At 37.2% G+C, this 15128-nt stretch overlaps 2 protein-coding genes and 1 non-coding gene across 3 annotated transcripts; 2 read left to right on the top strand and 1 right to left on the bottom strand.

The window, feature by feature from the left end:
• The first annotated feature begins 244 nt into the window (after positions 1 to 244).
• On the top strand, positions 245 to 1907 carry LOC125210256 (putative late blight resistance protein homolog R1B-16). The gene is made up of 2 exons (XM_048109819.1): positions 245 to 519; positions 668 to 1907. The coding sequence occupies exons 1-2, from the start codon at positions 245 to 247 to the stop codon at positions 1905 to 1907; spliced, it is 1515 nt and encodes a 504-aa protein (XP_047965776.1).
• A 4906-nt stretch (positions 1908 to 6813) lies between these two features.
• Positions 6814 to 6949, bottom strand: LOC125217208. The gene has a single exon (XR_007175627.1). It is a non-coding gene; the product is annotated as a small nucleolar RNA Z247 (small nucleolar RNA).
• Positions 6950 to 7319: 370 nt separating this feature from the next.
• LOC125210252 (abscisic acid receptor PYL8-like) lies at positions 7320 to 12609 on the top strand. The gene is made up of 4 exons (XM_048109814.1): positions 7320 to 7507; positions 11238 to 11475; positions 11551 to 11766; positions 12061 to 12609. The coding sequence occupies exons 1-4, from the start codon at positions 7320 to 7322 to the stop codon at positions 12292 to 12294; spliced, it is 876 nt and encodes a 291-aa protein (XP_047965771.1). The 3' UTR covers positions 12295 to 12609.
• The last annotated feature ends 2519 nt before the right edge of the window (positions 12610 to 15128 follow it).

The raw sequence follows: 15128 nt of genomic DNA, 5'->3' as shown, positions 1-15128 counted from the left end.
AAGTTCCCAATATGCGGGAAATTATGTTAAGTCTTCTTCGTGGCCTGGATGAAAAGCTAAGCGGTGAACTGATTGGACGTGGAGATTATGAGTTGAGAGAAATATTGCATAAGCGATTGTTTGGGCGAAGATATATGATTGTGTTGGATGATATATGGAGCATGAAAGTCTGGGATGAGATAAGGATGTATTTCCCGGACAACGGTAATGGGAGTCGGATGTGATCACCACTAGGGAGTCTGATATGGCGGAACATGTTGCAGGCTCGAAGAGTTTGCATCATGTGCACTTGTTAGACGAGTCTGTGAGTAAGGATCTACTTTGTCGCATAATGTTTGAAGAAGAGGATTGCCCTGGTGAATTGCAAGGGGTGGTGGCTAAGATTGGGAGTGATTGCAGTGGACTTCCTCTTGCCATTCATGTGATTGGAGGGCTCTTGTCAAAGGTTGAAAGATCAAGAGATGTTTGGGAACGTGTTTCAACCGATGTAAAAGTTTCAATTGTTGAATCAGACAAGCAGTTCTCCAATATACTTTCCTTGAGTTATAACCACTTACCTATTCATTTGAAACCATGTTTCTTATATATGGGAGCTTTTCCAGAAGATTACATAATTAAGGGATCTAGACTTAGAGTTTGTGGATAGCTGAGGGATTGTGAAATCCAGTGGAGATAAGAGTTTGGAGGAAGAAGCCGAGGATTACTTAAAAGCTCTGGTTGAGAGGAATTTACTTTTGGTTAGACAGAAAAAATCCAATGGGAAACCAATGAGTTACTCAATCCATGATCTGTTGAGGGATTTGTACATAAGGAAGACAAACGAGGAGAAGTTTTTAAACGTCAAGAATTGCATGCGCCGTGCAAGTGTTCAGTCATCACATGGAATGGAAGATGTGCGTGCTTCACCCCAATTGATGTCACTTGCTCGATCTTTTATATGCACTGGGAAGGAGATTATATCTCCTATCTTTTCCATATTTAAATTGGTCAGGGTGCTAGATGTAATGGAAATGTTATTCGAGGAGTTCCCCAAAGACATGTTACAACTTGTAAACCTACGTTACATAGCTTTCTCTTGCACTTCAGGAGTACCTATTGGGATATCAAGATTGTGGAATCTACAAACCTTGATTTCTAGGCAAGAAATGATGCACAGTGTGCCAGATGAGATATGGGAGATGTCTGAATTAAGACATCTCTGGTTGGTCACATTAATCGAAATTGGGAAGGGATACAAGATAAGATTTGTTCATAAGAAGTTGCAGATGATTTACTTTGTTAGGATAACTCCTTCACTTATTAGGAATGGTTTCTTTGAGATCATCCCAAATATCAGAAGCTTAGGAATCTATTACTTGGATTCACCAGACGTTGAAGTTGATCTTAGTCATCTTCACAAACTCAAAAATTTAAAATGCTTTTCTGTATTGACTAAAGATGGTAGCTGTTTTCTGAACAAACTCAGATTTCCATGTAGTATTAGAAAGTTAGTTATTATTGACTGTGTAGTATTTCGGAGTTTCTTGACAACTCTATGTGCACTAACGAATCTGGAAGTGCTCAAAATAGCCTATTGTGTGTTTGAAAGAGACGGAGAGGCAGAGGAAGAAGAGTGGGAGGCGACAGAAGGAGATGAATTCCACTCACTGGAGTTTCTGTGTCTCCAGTCCTTAAATATAGTGTGCTGGAGAGACGACGAGACCAACTTCCCTAAACTCCGAGTGCTGCATGTATTCAGATGCAATGAGCTAGTGGAAATCCCATGCGGCATTGGAGATATCCCAACCCTCCAAGAAATTGGCATACGTGAATGTGGCGCTTCCGTAGTGGCCTCAGCACTACAAATTCAGAAGGTGCAACGAGAGGAGTACGACAACTACGACCTCAAAGTTATTATAGAAGATTAGAAGCCAAGAGGTAAATATGCTAAATTCAAGCAATCAAAAAAGCATGCTCCATTTCTTCATACACACAATCTAGTCCTTCATATTTATGATTGTAAGATTTGTAAGATTTGTAAGATATAGACTTGGTATTGTCTAGCTATACATTAGTGTGTAGTGCAGTCTTCTCTCTTAATTTGATAGCAAACTGCTCATTTTTTTCAGCTGCTGCTGCTCTTACGTCGCTCGCAATATGCTCCTAAACATCCCTTGGTTGTATTCTTAGGGGCAGTTTGGTAGCAAAACATGATAAGAACACACATTTTAGAAGCCAAAAGCTACAAATGCAACTCCAAGCAATCAAAAGCATGCTCCAATCTGTTCATATACACAATCCTGTCGTTAATATTCTTTTTGCACTTACACCATTGGTATAATTTCTTGATCCCGACTTCTGGTTATTAAACTGTATGTCTTCAGTATGGTGTATCATTTTCTGCAACTCGGATAGTTTCAGCAACGCGCAAGAATCACTCATGGCTCGAGCTGAACATATGATAAGAACACGCATTTTAGATCATATAACTTGAGCATTGTTTTGGATGCAGAATTCTGCAAACCTTGATTTGTAGGCGCAGTGTGTTTATTTATTTGCCATCTGAGATATGGGAGATGTCGGAATTAAGACGTCTCGAGTTGATAACGTTAACTGAAATTGGGGTGGAATGCATGTTTAGATCTGTTCATAAGAAGCTGCATAAGATTTTCTTTGTGAGGATAACTCCTTCAATGATTAGGAATGGTTTCTTTGAGTCCATCCCAAATATCATAAGCTTAGGAATCCATTTCGAAGATTCACCGGACATTGAAGTTGATCTTAGCCATCTTCACAAACTCGAATAAAGATGATGCTTGTTGTTTTCTACACAAACTCATATTTCCATGTAATATTAGAAAGTTAGTTCTAATTGAATGTGCAGTACCTCAGAGTTTCTTGACAACTCTTTGTGCGCTACCGAATCTAGAAGTGCTCAAAATAAGGTATTGTGTGTTTGAAAGAGATGGAGAGGCAGAGGAAGAAGAGTGGGAGATGACAGAAGGAGATGAATTCCGCTCACTGCAGTTTCTAAGACTATGTTCCTTGAATATAGTGCGTTGGAGAGCCAACGAGACCAACTTCCCTAAACTCCGGGTGCTGCATGTAATTCAATGCAAAGAGCTAGAGGAAATCCCCTGCTATATTGGAGATATCCCAACCCTTCAAACAGGTTTAGTACATGAATGTGGCTCTTCCGTCGTGGCCTCAGCGCAAGAAATTCAGAAGGTTCAGCAAGAGGAGTACGGCAACTACGACCTCAAAGTGCTCATACGATTTAGAAGCCAAAAGGTACAAATGTTAAACTATGAGCAAATTAAAAAAAAAAAAAGCATGCTCCATTTGTTCATATACAACACAATCTAGTCCTAAATATTCGATTTGTACTTAAATCATTGGTAAACCTTCTTGATCACGACTTGTGGTTATTAACGAATTCTGTATGGTGTAACGAATTCTGCAGCTCGAATAGTTTCAGCTACGCACAAGAATCACTCCTGATTTGACCTAAACATATGTAGTGTACAAAGGCGATCCATGTTTATGCTTGTTAGATTTGGGTTTGGTATTGTCTAGCCATGTATTACTATGTGAACAAAAATAGCAACAAAGCAAAGTAGGCAAAAGAACTTCATTGTGCAAGTTTTGAATTGCATTTCTAATTTGATTTCTCGAATCATCAACAAGTTACAAAATATTCTTCATTCATCAAGTGGGTAAGGTAGTTTCAACACCTCCGCGAATTGGCGGCGTTAAACGGAACTCCGAAAGTTGTTCACCGACATGAAGAATTATAGCTTCAACGGCTTGAAGATATCGGCGATTTGATGTAATGACGCATGGTACATCCGGAGTTCATTCCTTATCACTTTGTCTCTGCAAAGTGCAAATCTAGCCACAAATATCTTTGTCGAGGCATGAAACGGGGTTTGAGGAGCGAAGCGGTCACTCGAAGTTATCCCTTCGAACAATAGAGTGCTCTGCGAGCGCCAATTTTGAAACTCAGCTCAAAATCCAGTTTAAATCAAATCTCCCGGGCAACATCACGCTAGACGATGCTACGCCTTAGTGTTTGGACCTGGTCTACCATTGCTTTTAAGGCCTGACGATATGAGGTTCGACCCATGTACTAATCGGTTGTAGACCTTGCATCAGTCAAGATCAGGTCACCCGATCGGCATGGGAAGAAAATGTATTTGCCACATTTGATCTGTGTCTTGAATGCCATGATCTGATATTCGTAGAGATACACAGAGATCCATGCACTACTGACTGATGAATCTGGGTGAGTTGTCATTGTATTGACTCTTTGTTCACTATGAGCGTGTCGCGTAATGGTGGCGTATTACAGTGCCCCTCTTGTACTCCTATACACCTTTTTCCCATCTGATTGAAGTTTCACGATGACTTTCTTAGAATTTCACAGTTGGATATCATGGGAGTTGGCGGCCTCTTTGCATCATCGTTCCTTTTTTAAAAGATCTTTAACGAAAATAGCTTTCTTGGCGAGATGAAAGCCTTATTTTGGGTTTTGAGACTTCATGCCAGAAAAAGTATCTTGAACCTCTAGTCTTTTAAAGAAAAGTGAGCATTCAATTAATTGTTTGATGCCCTTTTTTATGGGCCTTGAATTAGAGCAGTCACCAACATCTTGTCGTCATGTTAAAAGAAGAATGTAGATGATGTCTCAATTTGAGACTTATGAAGCATGAGGACACATCAGCTCGAGCTTCCAGACAGGTATAAGTAGAGCTGCAAGAGCAAATTTGGGTAAGAGAATTTCGGGGATGGTAGCAGTGAAGACCTTAGGCTTAAAGATGCCTGCTTTAGACCTTGTCACCATTTTATGAGAAGGAGCAGGAGGTGAAGAATTGTGAGCAGGAGAGGCAGAATCAGTGGTAATGATATCATGAGTAGTAGTAGGAGCAGATGAGGACGAGCCAGCATCTGAAGGGAGTGAGTGATTAGTGATTGGATCATTTATGGCTGGAGAGTTGGAAAAAACAGGAGCATTTGAGCTGGTGTCTGCAGCTGATGGTGAGTTTAGAGTAGGTGGAGATGGAGTGATGTGGTCTATGATACATGGATTAGGAGAAGGTGAAAGAGAGGATGAGGAATGAGTTTGAGTTGCAAGAATTGGTGTCTTCTTGTAAGGGAATGATGACTCATCAAAAACAACATCTCTTGAAACTATCACTTTACCATGAGGGAGTAAGGCCTTGTAACCTTTTGTGGGAGCTGCTATATCCAAGAAATGTAGCAGCTTGTGATCTGTACTGCAGCTTATTGGTGTTGTAAGGCCTTGTGAGAGGGTAGCAAAGACACCCAAATACTCTCATAATAGTGTAATCAAGCTGTTTCTTGAAGAGCATTTCAAAAGGAGATTTCATGTTGATGATCTTTGAGGGCAGTTTGTTGATCAAATGAACCGCAGTCAAGAACGCGTCATCCCAATATTTAGGAGGCAAGTTAGCCTGAGATAAGAGAGCAAGACCAGTTTCAACAATATGCATGTGCTTCCTTTCAGCTAGACCGTTTTATTGATGTGTGTGTGGGCATGACAAACGGTGATGAATTCCACTATCTTTCAGAAAGCCAGATAATCCTTGAAACTCTCCTCCCCAATCACTTTGAGGAACTTTAATTTTGGTAGACAAAAGATTTTCAGCCACAGCTTTTAAAGTTCTTAAATGCAGCATAGACATCACTTTTCAACTTCAAGAGGTAAATCCAAGTATGTCTACTGAATTGATCAATAAAGGTAACATAATAGGAGTATCCACATCTTGAAGTTGTCGGGGAAGGACCCCATAAATCGCTATGAACAAGTTCAAGAGGATGAGAGTATGTAGATTTAGAATCAGAATATGGGAGCCTGTGTCTCTTGGAGGCTCACCATGGATGACAAAGAGGAGATGTTTTCATTGAATCAAAAGGAATATTACATCCATTTAGAACATGTGTTACAATGCTAAAAGATGGGTGACCTAATCTCCTATGCCATAGGCCTACACTAGAAACATCAATGCTGGAAGAGGAAGCTAAGGTGGCTGAGCATGCTGTAGGAGGAAGAACTGCTGGATTTGGAGGTGTTGAAATGACAGCAGACTTAGGCAGAAAGAAGCGGTAAAAGACCTTGATCAAGAGAACCCTTGAGGATTGTTTGTTGGCTGTCCTGGTCCTTAACAAGACAATGAGTAGAGTGAAATTCAAAAAATACTCCATTATCTCTAGCAAATTGTGACACACTCAACAGATTTTTAGTGATAGCAGGGACATGAAGCAAATTTTTGAGAAAAAGAGGTTTAGAGCATTGTGAAGAAACAGGACAAATACTTGATTCACCAACATGATCAATGTCAACACTAGAACCATTCCCCAAAATAAGTTGTTTACCTCCATGATACTCACTGCTAATGTTGAGGTTCGAAAGGCCATTAGAGATGTGGTTTGTGGCTCCTGAATCCGGGTACCAAGAAGTCAGTTGGTTACCCTCAAAGTTGTACTCCGATCGAGGTCTGATAGATGGAAGAGGAAGTGGCTGATGAACTCGAGTTTGAACCATGTTGGCAGAGGGATTGGATTGTTGTTGTTGCCTGCCTTGTTGAATTGGCTGTGGAGTGAAGCTTTGTTCAAATCTGTGCCAGCACCTATATGCTCCATGTCCTGGTTTTCCCCCGAAGTGTCCTCGACCTCCTTCATTTTTTCCAGAGAATCCTCCTCGATTACTTTGATAGTTGTTGTCCCTTCTTTGCCCAGTAACCTGGGCAAAATTTGCAGTTGGTAGCACTCCATCCGCTTCCACAGTTGATTGTTTTCCACTATCCAGTCTCGATTCGAAACTAAGCAAGAGTGCAGTGACATCTTGCACTGTCCACATATCACCTCTTGAAGTGATTGTTACCATCACAGAATCATACTCGTGGCCCAAACCTGCAAGGATGTATAGGATTTGATCTTGCTCAAGAACTCGGCATCCTACGGCCCCAAGCAGATCACAACATGACTTAACTTTGTTAAGGTAATCCTTCATGGAGAGACCTTCCTTCTTCAAGGTCTGCAACTGCAGCCTAAATTGCATCACTTTCGCCTTCGATTGGCTTGCAAAATTAGTTTCAAGAGCATTCCAAACATCTTTTGCGCTGCTCAGCCCAACCACCAAAATCAAGGCGCTATCTGACAACGACGCTTGTATCCACGCCAAGAGTAGCTGATCCTGACTATGCCAAGCCAGAAAATCTTCATTCACCTCCATTTGGTCTGATCCGTTCACCGCTATGAATTCCGGTGGGATCGGTAGGCTTCCTGTCAAGTGAGACTCCAAACGATATCCTCGCACAATGGCGAGGATCTGCTGTTTCCAAATGAGAAAATTATCATCATTCAGTTTGACTGAAATGGGGTGGTTGTGTGAGAGCACTGGTGTAGAGATACGTGGGAGAGAGTTTTGTGCGGAAGCATGTGGGGTTGTGGTTGAGTTTGAATCTGATTCTGCCATTGTAGGAGAAAAAAAAATGAGGGTGAAAAGGTATAGAGTCAAGGCCTAGGCACCTGCTCTGGTACCATGAACAAAAATAGCAACAAAGCAAAGTAGGCAAAAGAACTTCATTGTGCAAGTTTTGAATTGCATCTCTAATTTGATTTCTCGAATCATCAACAAGTTACAAAATAAGCTATATATATAGTCATCTACTGCAAATGACAGAACGTGCAATCTGAAACTAACTAGATCATGGTCCATCATCCTTTCTTCTAACCACCTTTCACACACGTTGTTAGTGGCCCAACAGAACAGCTTTCCAATTCATGAGCTGAGGTGGAACTGCTTTGGATTCCTTATCTTCATGATCAATACCCACACGTGTTGCATTACATCCATATTTTTCGCTCGAGCTTGTTTCTTCATTCATCAAGTCGTGGGTAGTTTCAACACTATGTAGTTTTTCCCCTTCACTTGATAGCGAACTGCTCGTCTTTTCAGATGTTGCTGCTCTTACATCGCTTGCAATATGCCGCTAAATGTCTCGTGATTGTCACTCTTGGTAGATACTATGTGATTGTACCAATGTAGCCATTCCTGTTGATATTTGTAACTGCTGAGACATGTGAAGAAGGATGCAAATTTAGTAAGCAGTTGGTTTTTGTGATACTGTGTTTGTGATTTTGTATCCTTGAATGTATCCTTTGTTTTAAATTTGGCATCTTTGTATATTCCTTGCCTACTTCCCTACTATTGCTCTGTTTTCTTCAAATATGCCAAGTGAGATTCGAATCTCCAATTTATTGATTGACACCGGCGTTTGCACAGTACACATATATACTATTTAATCCAATCTTCATGGAGATAATATTAGATAATATCATATATCTTCAATTTTTTTTATATTGATCTAAAAACAGTCAGGGAAGGATTGTGAAATACTCCAAGTGTGTTATGTTGATTCATAACACACACTGACACACATATATATTTATTGCTAGTATGTAGGAGTGTTATATATGTATTGTCAGTACACACAGTTATATTTATGTGTATCAACTATTGGCAGTACTTGTATATATGGCTGAAATCAGGTGCAGGTACCCGACTCGTCGGTGCGGATACCCGCAGGTACCCGTTTCGACACCCCTACCCATGGCCCCATTTATATGCATATTTTACTAATGATTTAAGAGTGAAATTTTGTTATGTTGTGCAAATAGTTTGAAAATTGTAGGATGATATCGAAAATACGTATGGTGTTAGAGTTCCGCAGCCAAACAATTCCCTAAGCTGGCAGAGAGAAAAAGAAAGTGGACAGTTATCATATCCTTCCTATTTAAGATCCAACAATATCACTATATAGCTCTAAAACTAGCACTGTTTCTTGATGTAAATGCACTTTGTTTATTTAATGTGGAAGGACTACTTTTGTGTCTACATTAATGTCTTCATTCAGTGACTTTTTTTAGCAGTTTCGATATTCTACGACTTTAAACTGAACACATCAATAATGTGTTTTTAACTCGATTATCCGATTAATTCATTTCTAACCAATACTATAATATATAATTAAATTATATTAGTTCCATAAAGTTCGAAATAAAATATTAAATCACAAAGTTTCAGTTTTACTCAACGGTTACAAATTTGGTGATACTTAAACTAATATTGTTCAATTAAAACAATAAAAAAAGAAAAAAATATTTATTATTCCTATTTCTTATTTTGGACCATTTCTTTCTTCTTTGTAAAATCCTAATCAAATCAATTCATGGAAAAACTACTAAAATTACATTAAAATAAACAAAATATTTCATAATTAATAAATTACGAATTTCAGTGGACATCGGCCTGAATTGACATATTACTCAGGGATGTAATCAAATGCAAACTTTAAATACTATACAAACTCCAAACTATGATCTGGACATTTGAAAAATATCAACAGATAATAAAATTACGTCAACAAAAAATGTGTCAACACAGTGTCAATAGTTGATGTTGTATTGACATTGTGTTGACATCGTAGTGACATTTTGTGTTGATGTAATTTTATCACTACCCCGATCACCAAAATAAGATGATTTGGATCTTGAATATTAAAGCGAATGCACATTGGATTCAGTATTTTCATGCATATAAGTTGTCCTATAATTTTCAAAGACAAAGCGAGAGAAATCTCTAAAATAGAAAAAAAAAACGAAGGTATTTATAAATAAAATAAAATTAGAGTTTTTAAGATTAAAACAAATTTAAGCACGCTTCATGGCATTCTGCGATTAATCTATTATGAAGAGAGCGCTCAAGACTTTGAACCGCATTGAGCACGAGAATGCATGCTCGATTTAAGAGGGGAATGTATATGATGAAAAAATGATGTGTGTTGCCCAATTATAAAACATTTAACAACTACTCCCAATTAAGTTGAGTCAAAACTTTTAGGACACAATTAAGAAATTGTGTTGAAAAGTATGAGAGAAGAATAAAATAGAAAATATAAAGAGAGAAAGTAAAGTACTCCCTTCGTCCCATCTCAACTGATTGATTTCTTTTTTGTCGTTGTTTTCCTAAGATGATAATAAGTAGTTAAAGTGGAGAAAAAATAAAATAAGAGATAGAATAATATGGAAGAGAGTCAGAGAGAGTAGGTGATGGAATAAAGTAGAAGTGATTGAATGTTTTGTTTTTTGTTAGAAAAGTAAATGACTCAACTTAGTTGGAACATCCAAAAAAGAAATACGACTCAACTTTGTTGGGATAGAGGGAGTACTATTAAAGACTTGAATTGCATAGAACTTTATTAAACCTTAAAAATTTACATATTCGGATAAATATTAAAATTAACTTTTACTAAAGAAACAAATATTTATTTACAAATTTCGCATAACTACTATTCCCTCCGTTTCGTAGTAGTGGAATCTTTTATTTTCAGCATGAAGATTAAAAAAAATTGTACGAAAGGGAAAAGGTAAAGAGAATAAAGTAGAGAGAAGAAATATGTTGACTTTTACTAAAAAAGAAAAATGACTCCACTATTGTGTAATGTATAAAAAGACAAAATGACTCTACTATTATTAAATAAATGGGATTACAACTCTTGGTTGAATATAATAAAATTCGAATTTCTCATGTCACTCACAGCTTCCAGAGAGAGAAAGAGAATTGCGGAAGCTATTAACAAAACATAACTATCCCAATTTGTCTTTTCTTACCAAATTAACCAATCTCCTTTCCTTTCCCACAAAAGTAGGATTCAATTTACACCAATCATATCAACCGTGTTAATACTCACCCCCAACCAATCCTCTTTAGTCTATTCCACCCACCAATTATTGAAATTCAACCTTACCCTTTTCCTTTTCCCTATTTTACTTAAAACCTCTTTAGATAATTCAATTTTGCTTTTGGGGATACGATGGTCTTCATAAAGTTGAGAAATTGGAATGTGAATTTAATTTTGTATGCAAATGAAAAGTATTAGCAAGTGAATAGTAGAGGTAGTATTGTGTATCGTATTATATATACTCCATCTTGCACGTATTTAAACATAATAGGATGAGAAAAATAGAAATTTTTGAAATTACCCATATTTTAATATAAAATTGGTAAAATAAGAGAGAAGAGAAGAAATTGAATAAAGTATGAGAAAAGGTAAAAAAAAATACTCCCTTTGTTCAAATCACTTTTCTTTAACATTTTTCAAAATCCAAACCGAATAAAATGTTACTTATATTAAGGGAGTAAAATAACAGGAAGAATAACAGTATTAATATAGGCAAGTTGCAGTTGCCAATGGCGGTGTGTTTTGGACTGTTGTGAAATCTGACTTTGATTCTCATTCACTTCCTCTCACCCACTACCAATTCTCCTTCTCCCTCAATTTCGCACCAATCAAATCAGCAATGGTCGCCGGATCCGAGGAGGATTTCATCCGGAGGCACCACAAGCACGACGTCGCCGACAATCAGTGCTCTTCCTCCTTGGTCAAACACATCAAAGCTCCTCTCCCCCTCGTACGCTTCTACACTGCTCAGATCTGCGATTCATTTCCCTCAGATTTGACGATCGACTTGTGATTTCTGCCTCAGGTTTGGTCGCTCGTGCGGCGGTTCGATCAGCCGCAGCGCTACAAGCCATTCGTCAGCCGGTGCATAGCGCAGGGCGATTTGCGGATCGGAACTGTGAGAGAGGTCAATGTCAAATCGGGGCTGCCTGCTACCACCAGCAAGGAGCGCCTCGAGCTGCTAGATGATGAGGAACACATTTTCAGTGTGCGGATTGTCGGCGGAGATCACCGCCTAAAGGTATTCCCCATTTCGCTTTTCCTTCAATCACCTGCATTTCCCCAATTTTTCATTCATGATCCAAATCGACGCTATTAGGCTTCAATTTCGGTTTTCTAAATCTAGATTATCGCTTATTCAATTCTCAATTGCTGGTGCCAGATTTTAGCTAACAATCATGAACTTTAGGTTTTTTTCCCCCAATTTAGGAATACATTTTGTTTGATACATTACTTGAATTTGTAATTGGCTGGTGATTTGAGAGTACTGAACAATTTGGGTGATGGTATGAGCATGGAGTTTTTCCGATTGCAGAACTACTCCTCCATCATCACCGTCCATCCAGAGACGATTGATGGAAGGCCGGGGACAATGGTGATCGAGTCCTTCGTTGTGGATGTACCGGAAGGGAACACCAAGGACGAAACATGCTACTTTGTGGAGGCTCTGATCAAATGCAACCTAAAGTCACTGGCTGATGTCTCTGAGCATCTGGCCGTGCAGGACCGGACAGAGCCCCAATCGGTAATAGAGTCCGGTGTTCAATGATGGTGGTCGGTGGATGATGCTATATACATATATCTAAAAGTGAAGTTGATAGAGTGGAGTGGGCGTGGCTCCACCTCGGCTGTCTTTCAGCCATCTCCGATCCCATTTGAAGGGCGAACATTGCTTTAGTTTTTCCATGATTGGCCCGATCTCGTTGCATCCGAGACCATCGTCCGTTTTGGTATATGCTTCAAACCTTTGTTTTGTAAATATTGTAGGGTAGTAAGATGAATTAATTTGATATGTTTGGAGATGGATGGATTTGATGTTACTTTTTGTGTTGTGATAATGTGACTAAGTTGACACTTCGATCTATTGGAAGTATTGGAAATATATCTTGATTAAAAGTTGCAATTTAAACAAACATCAATCAACCATCGGTTTATAAATGTTTAGATGTAGCAATTTTCATGCTACTGATTTTATTGACTTGATTGGAGGAAAGCTGTTACATTGTGTGCAATCTAGTTGAAGTAAACTTCCCTTAAAAGGAAAATGTAATTGGATGAACGGTAACAAAAGCGGCCGCCATTTGAGGTAATCCACAGACAAGGTAATCTTGACTTCCAGCACTCCACAAAACCAGTTATATTAGTCTAATTATAAGTAAATGCGGGTATCATGTGCTAACACATGCAACGAATCTAATGCTATAATTTCACAAAAGTAAAAATTAAATAATAATTATATTACTTGTACTATCAAATCAAAATTATTACTAAAACAAAAATAATTTGTACTACTATCAATATTATCCTAATACTAGTATGACTAGAGTCTGTTTACAATCGTTTGAATTAGGCTACACTTGTGCACCATGACTTGGCATGGATAAAGTCATAAAAGTCATAAAACAATGTATTATGATCAAGAAATCGTGGATTGAACACCATGCAAATATGTCATCAAACAAAGGGATTTTTGGCTGGCAGCTGTGTGGAAAACAAAATGGAAGTTCGATTTTGTTTTTCTACAATTTAATTTTTAATATTTTAAGAAATTATCATTGAAAAAATTATTCACTTGGATATCATGTGATGGCTACATATCGCATGAGTCTGATCAAGTTAGCTGATTCTAACAATTCTGTCCTGTCCAAACTAACTAATGAACAATATTGATGATGATTTGAATATTGTTGTAGGAGCATCTCTTATTGAGTAGTGCAATTTTTTGTAAAGCATTTTCCCTTGATTTTGAATAAACTAAAAAAGTTGTTGGAGAGACAATATAGAAATTTGTGGAGCTTTATCTTGTCGTTCCCACTTCAGTTAGTACTGTTACTCATGCTTTTACTAAAGCTGCCATCCCAACTTAAAAAAGCAATGATATAGTTCTCTATATGATTTCATTTAAATATAGCATTATACTACTAAAGTGTCTCAATTATAGTAATACGAAAATATGATATTCTTTCCGTCCCAATTAAAGATAATTTTTTTTATTTCATATGTTTTAAGAAATAATAATAAATAATTAAAATGGAGAAAAAGTAAAGTAAGAGATAGAATAATTTAAAAGACAGTTCATTTTATATTATTCTCTCTTATTTTAATATATCTCCACTTTAACTATTTATTGTATTTTTTTAAAACCAAGTGTGAAATTTTTTTTTGTCATTTTAATTGGGATAAAGGTTTTCTTTGCACCGTTTTATGTCAATTTAAGCGTGGTTTATAGGAGAGATTTTGCGTCGTTTTCGTTTATAACATGCTCGCACAAAACTACTATTACTCTATTAGTGTGCGCGTCAAAATATGAAGCCGGGGTGTGAGTTTAGATTATAGGAGTAGCATATAATTTTAAATTATATTACAAAAATATTTTAATCTATAATTATATTTTTATCCTAAGTACTTTCAATTCTACAATTTGCATTCTGTAGTACAAGTAAATATTTGACAATTTTTTAAAAAAATCGGTATATAGCAAATAGACCCTACATACAAAACACGCACTGCACACATACAACCCAATAAAAAGATAATATAAAGTTATATCATGTAGTACATAAATAAAATTTCAAAAGATATTTAATTTAAAACTAATACTCTCTCCGTCCCATAAAGATGACATACTTGAGAATGACACGAGATTTTAAGAGATGTTTGTATGTTAGGTGGAGAGAGAAAATGATATATTTATATTAATGTGAGAAAGAGTTTTTTCCATAAAAGGAAATGTGACATTTTTTGTGGGATAACCAAAAAAAAAAAGTGTGACATCTTTATAGGATGGAGGGAGTACCAAATTTTGATCAGACCCCATCGGTGCTCTTGCGCAAGGACGGGCGTTTGTGCCGTCGGCAAGAGCAGACCCTTGCTCGCCGTGCCAATAGCAAGAGCACGAGCAGCCGACACGGCATGCTCTGGTTGGCCGTTGGTTTTATCATTTTTTATTGTTATTTTTTTAAAAGAAATTGAAAAAATCTGAAAAATTTAGATTTAATAATAAAAAAAATTCCCACTTTCTAATAAAATATATCCATTTTTTCCACACTTTTAATTTATTTTTTCATTATTTTTACCCAAAAATTCATACTTTCATCTATAAATACTCTCATTTCAAACACAAAAAATGACACTATACCAAACAACTCTCTTAATCTCAAATTTTAGGATTTTTTAAAGGATTTTAATTATGTAATTTTTAATTTTTTAGTAATTTGTAATAGTATTTTGCGTATTATTAATGCATTTAATATTGTGGAAATGTTTTTAGTAATTGAAGTATTTAAATTAAATAATAGAATGGTAGGACTCTTGACCATGCTCTTACGGAAGAGCATGGATGTGGGTGTTGTGCTCTTGCCAAAGAGCAGGGAGTAAAAAATT

Source organism: Salvia hispanica, chromosome 3 (assembly GCF_023119035.1).
Source record: "Salvia hispanica cultivar TCC Black 2014 chromosome 3, UniMelb_Shisp_WGS_1.0, whole genome shotgun sequence".
In the NCBI taxonomy this organism is placed as follows: Eukaryota; Viridiplantae; Streptophyta; class Magnoliopsida; order Lamiales; family Lamiaceae; genus Salvia; species Salvia hispanica.
Note: the sequence above shows the minus strand (reverse complement) of the source record. Positions and strands in the feature narration are given on the sequence as shown.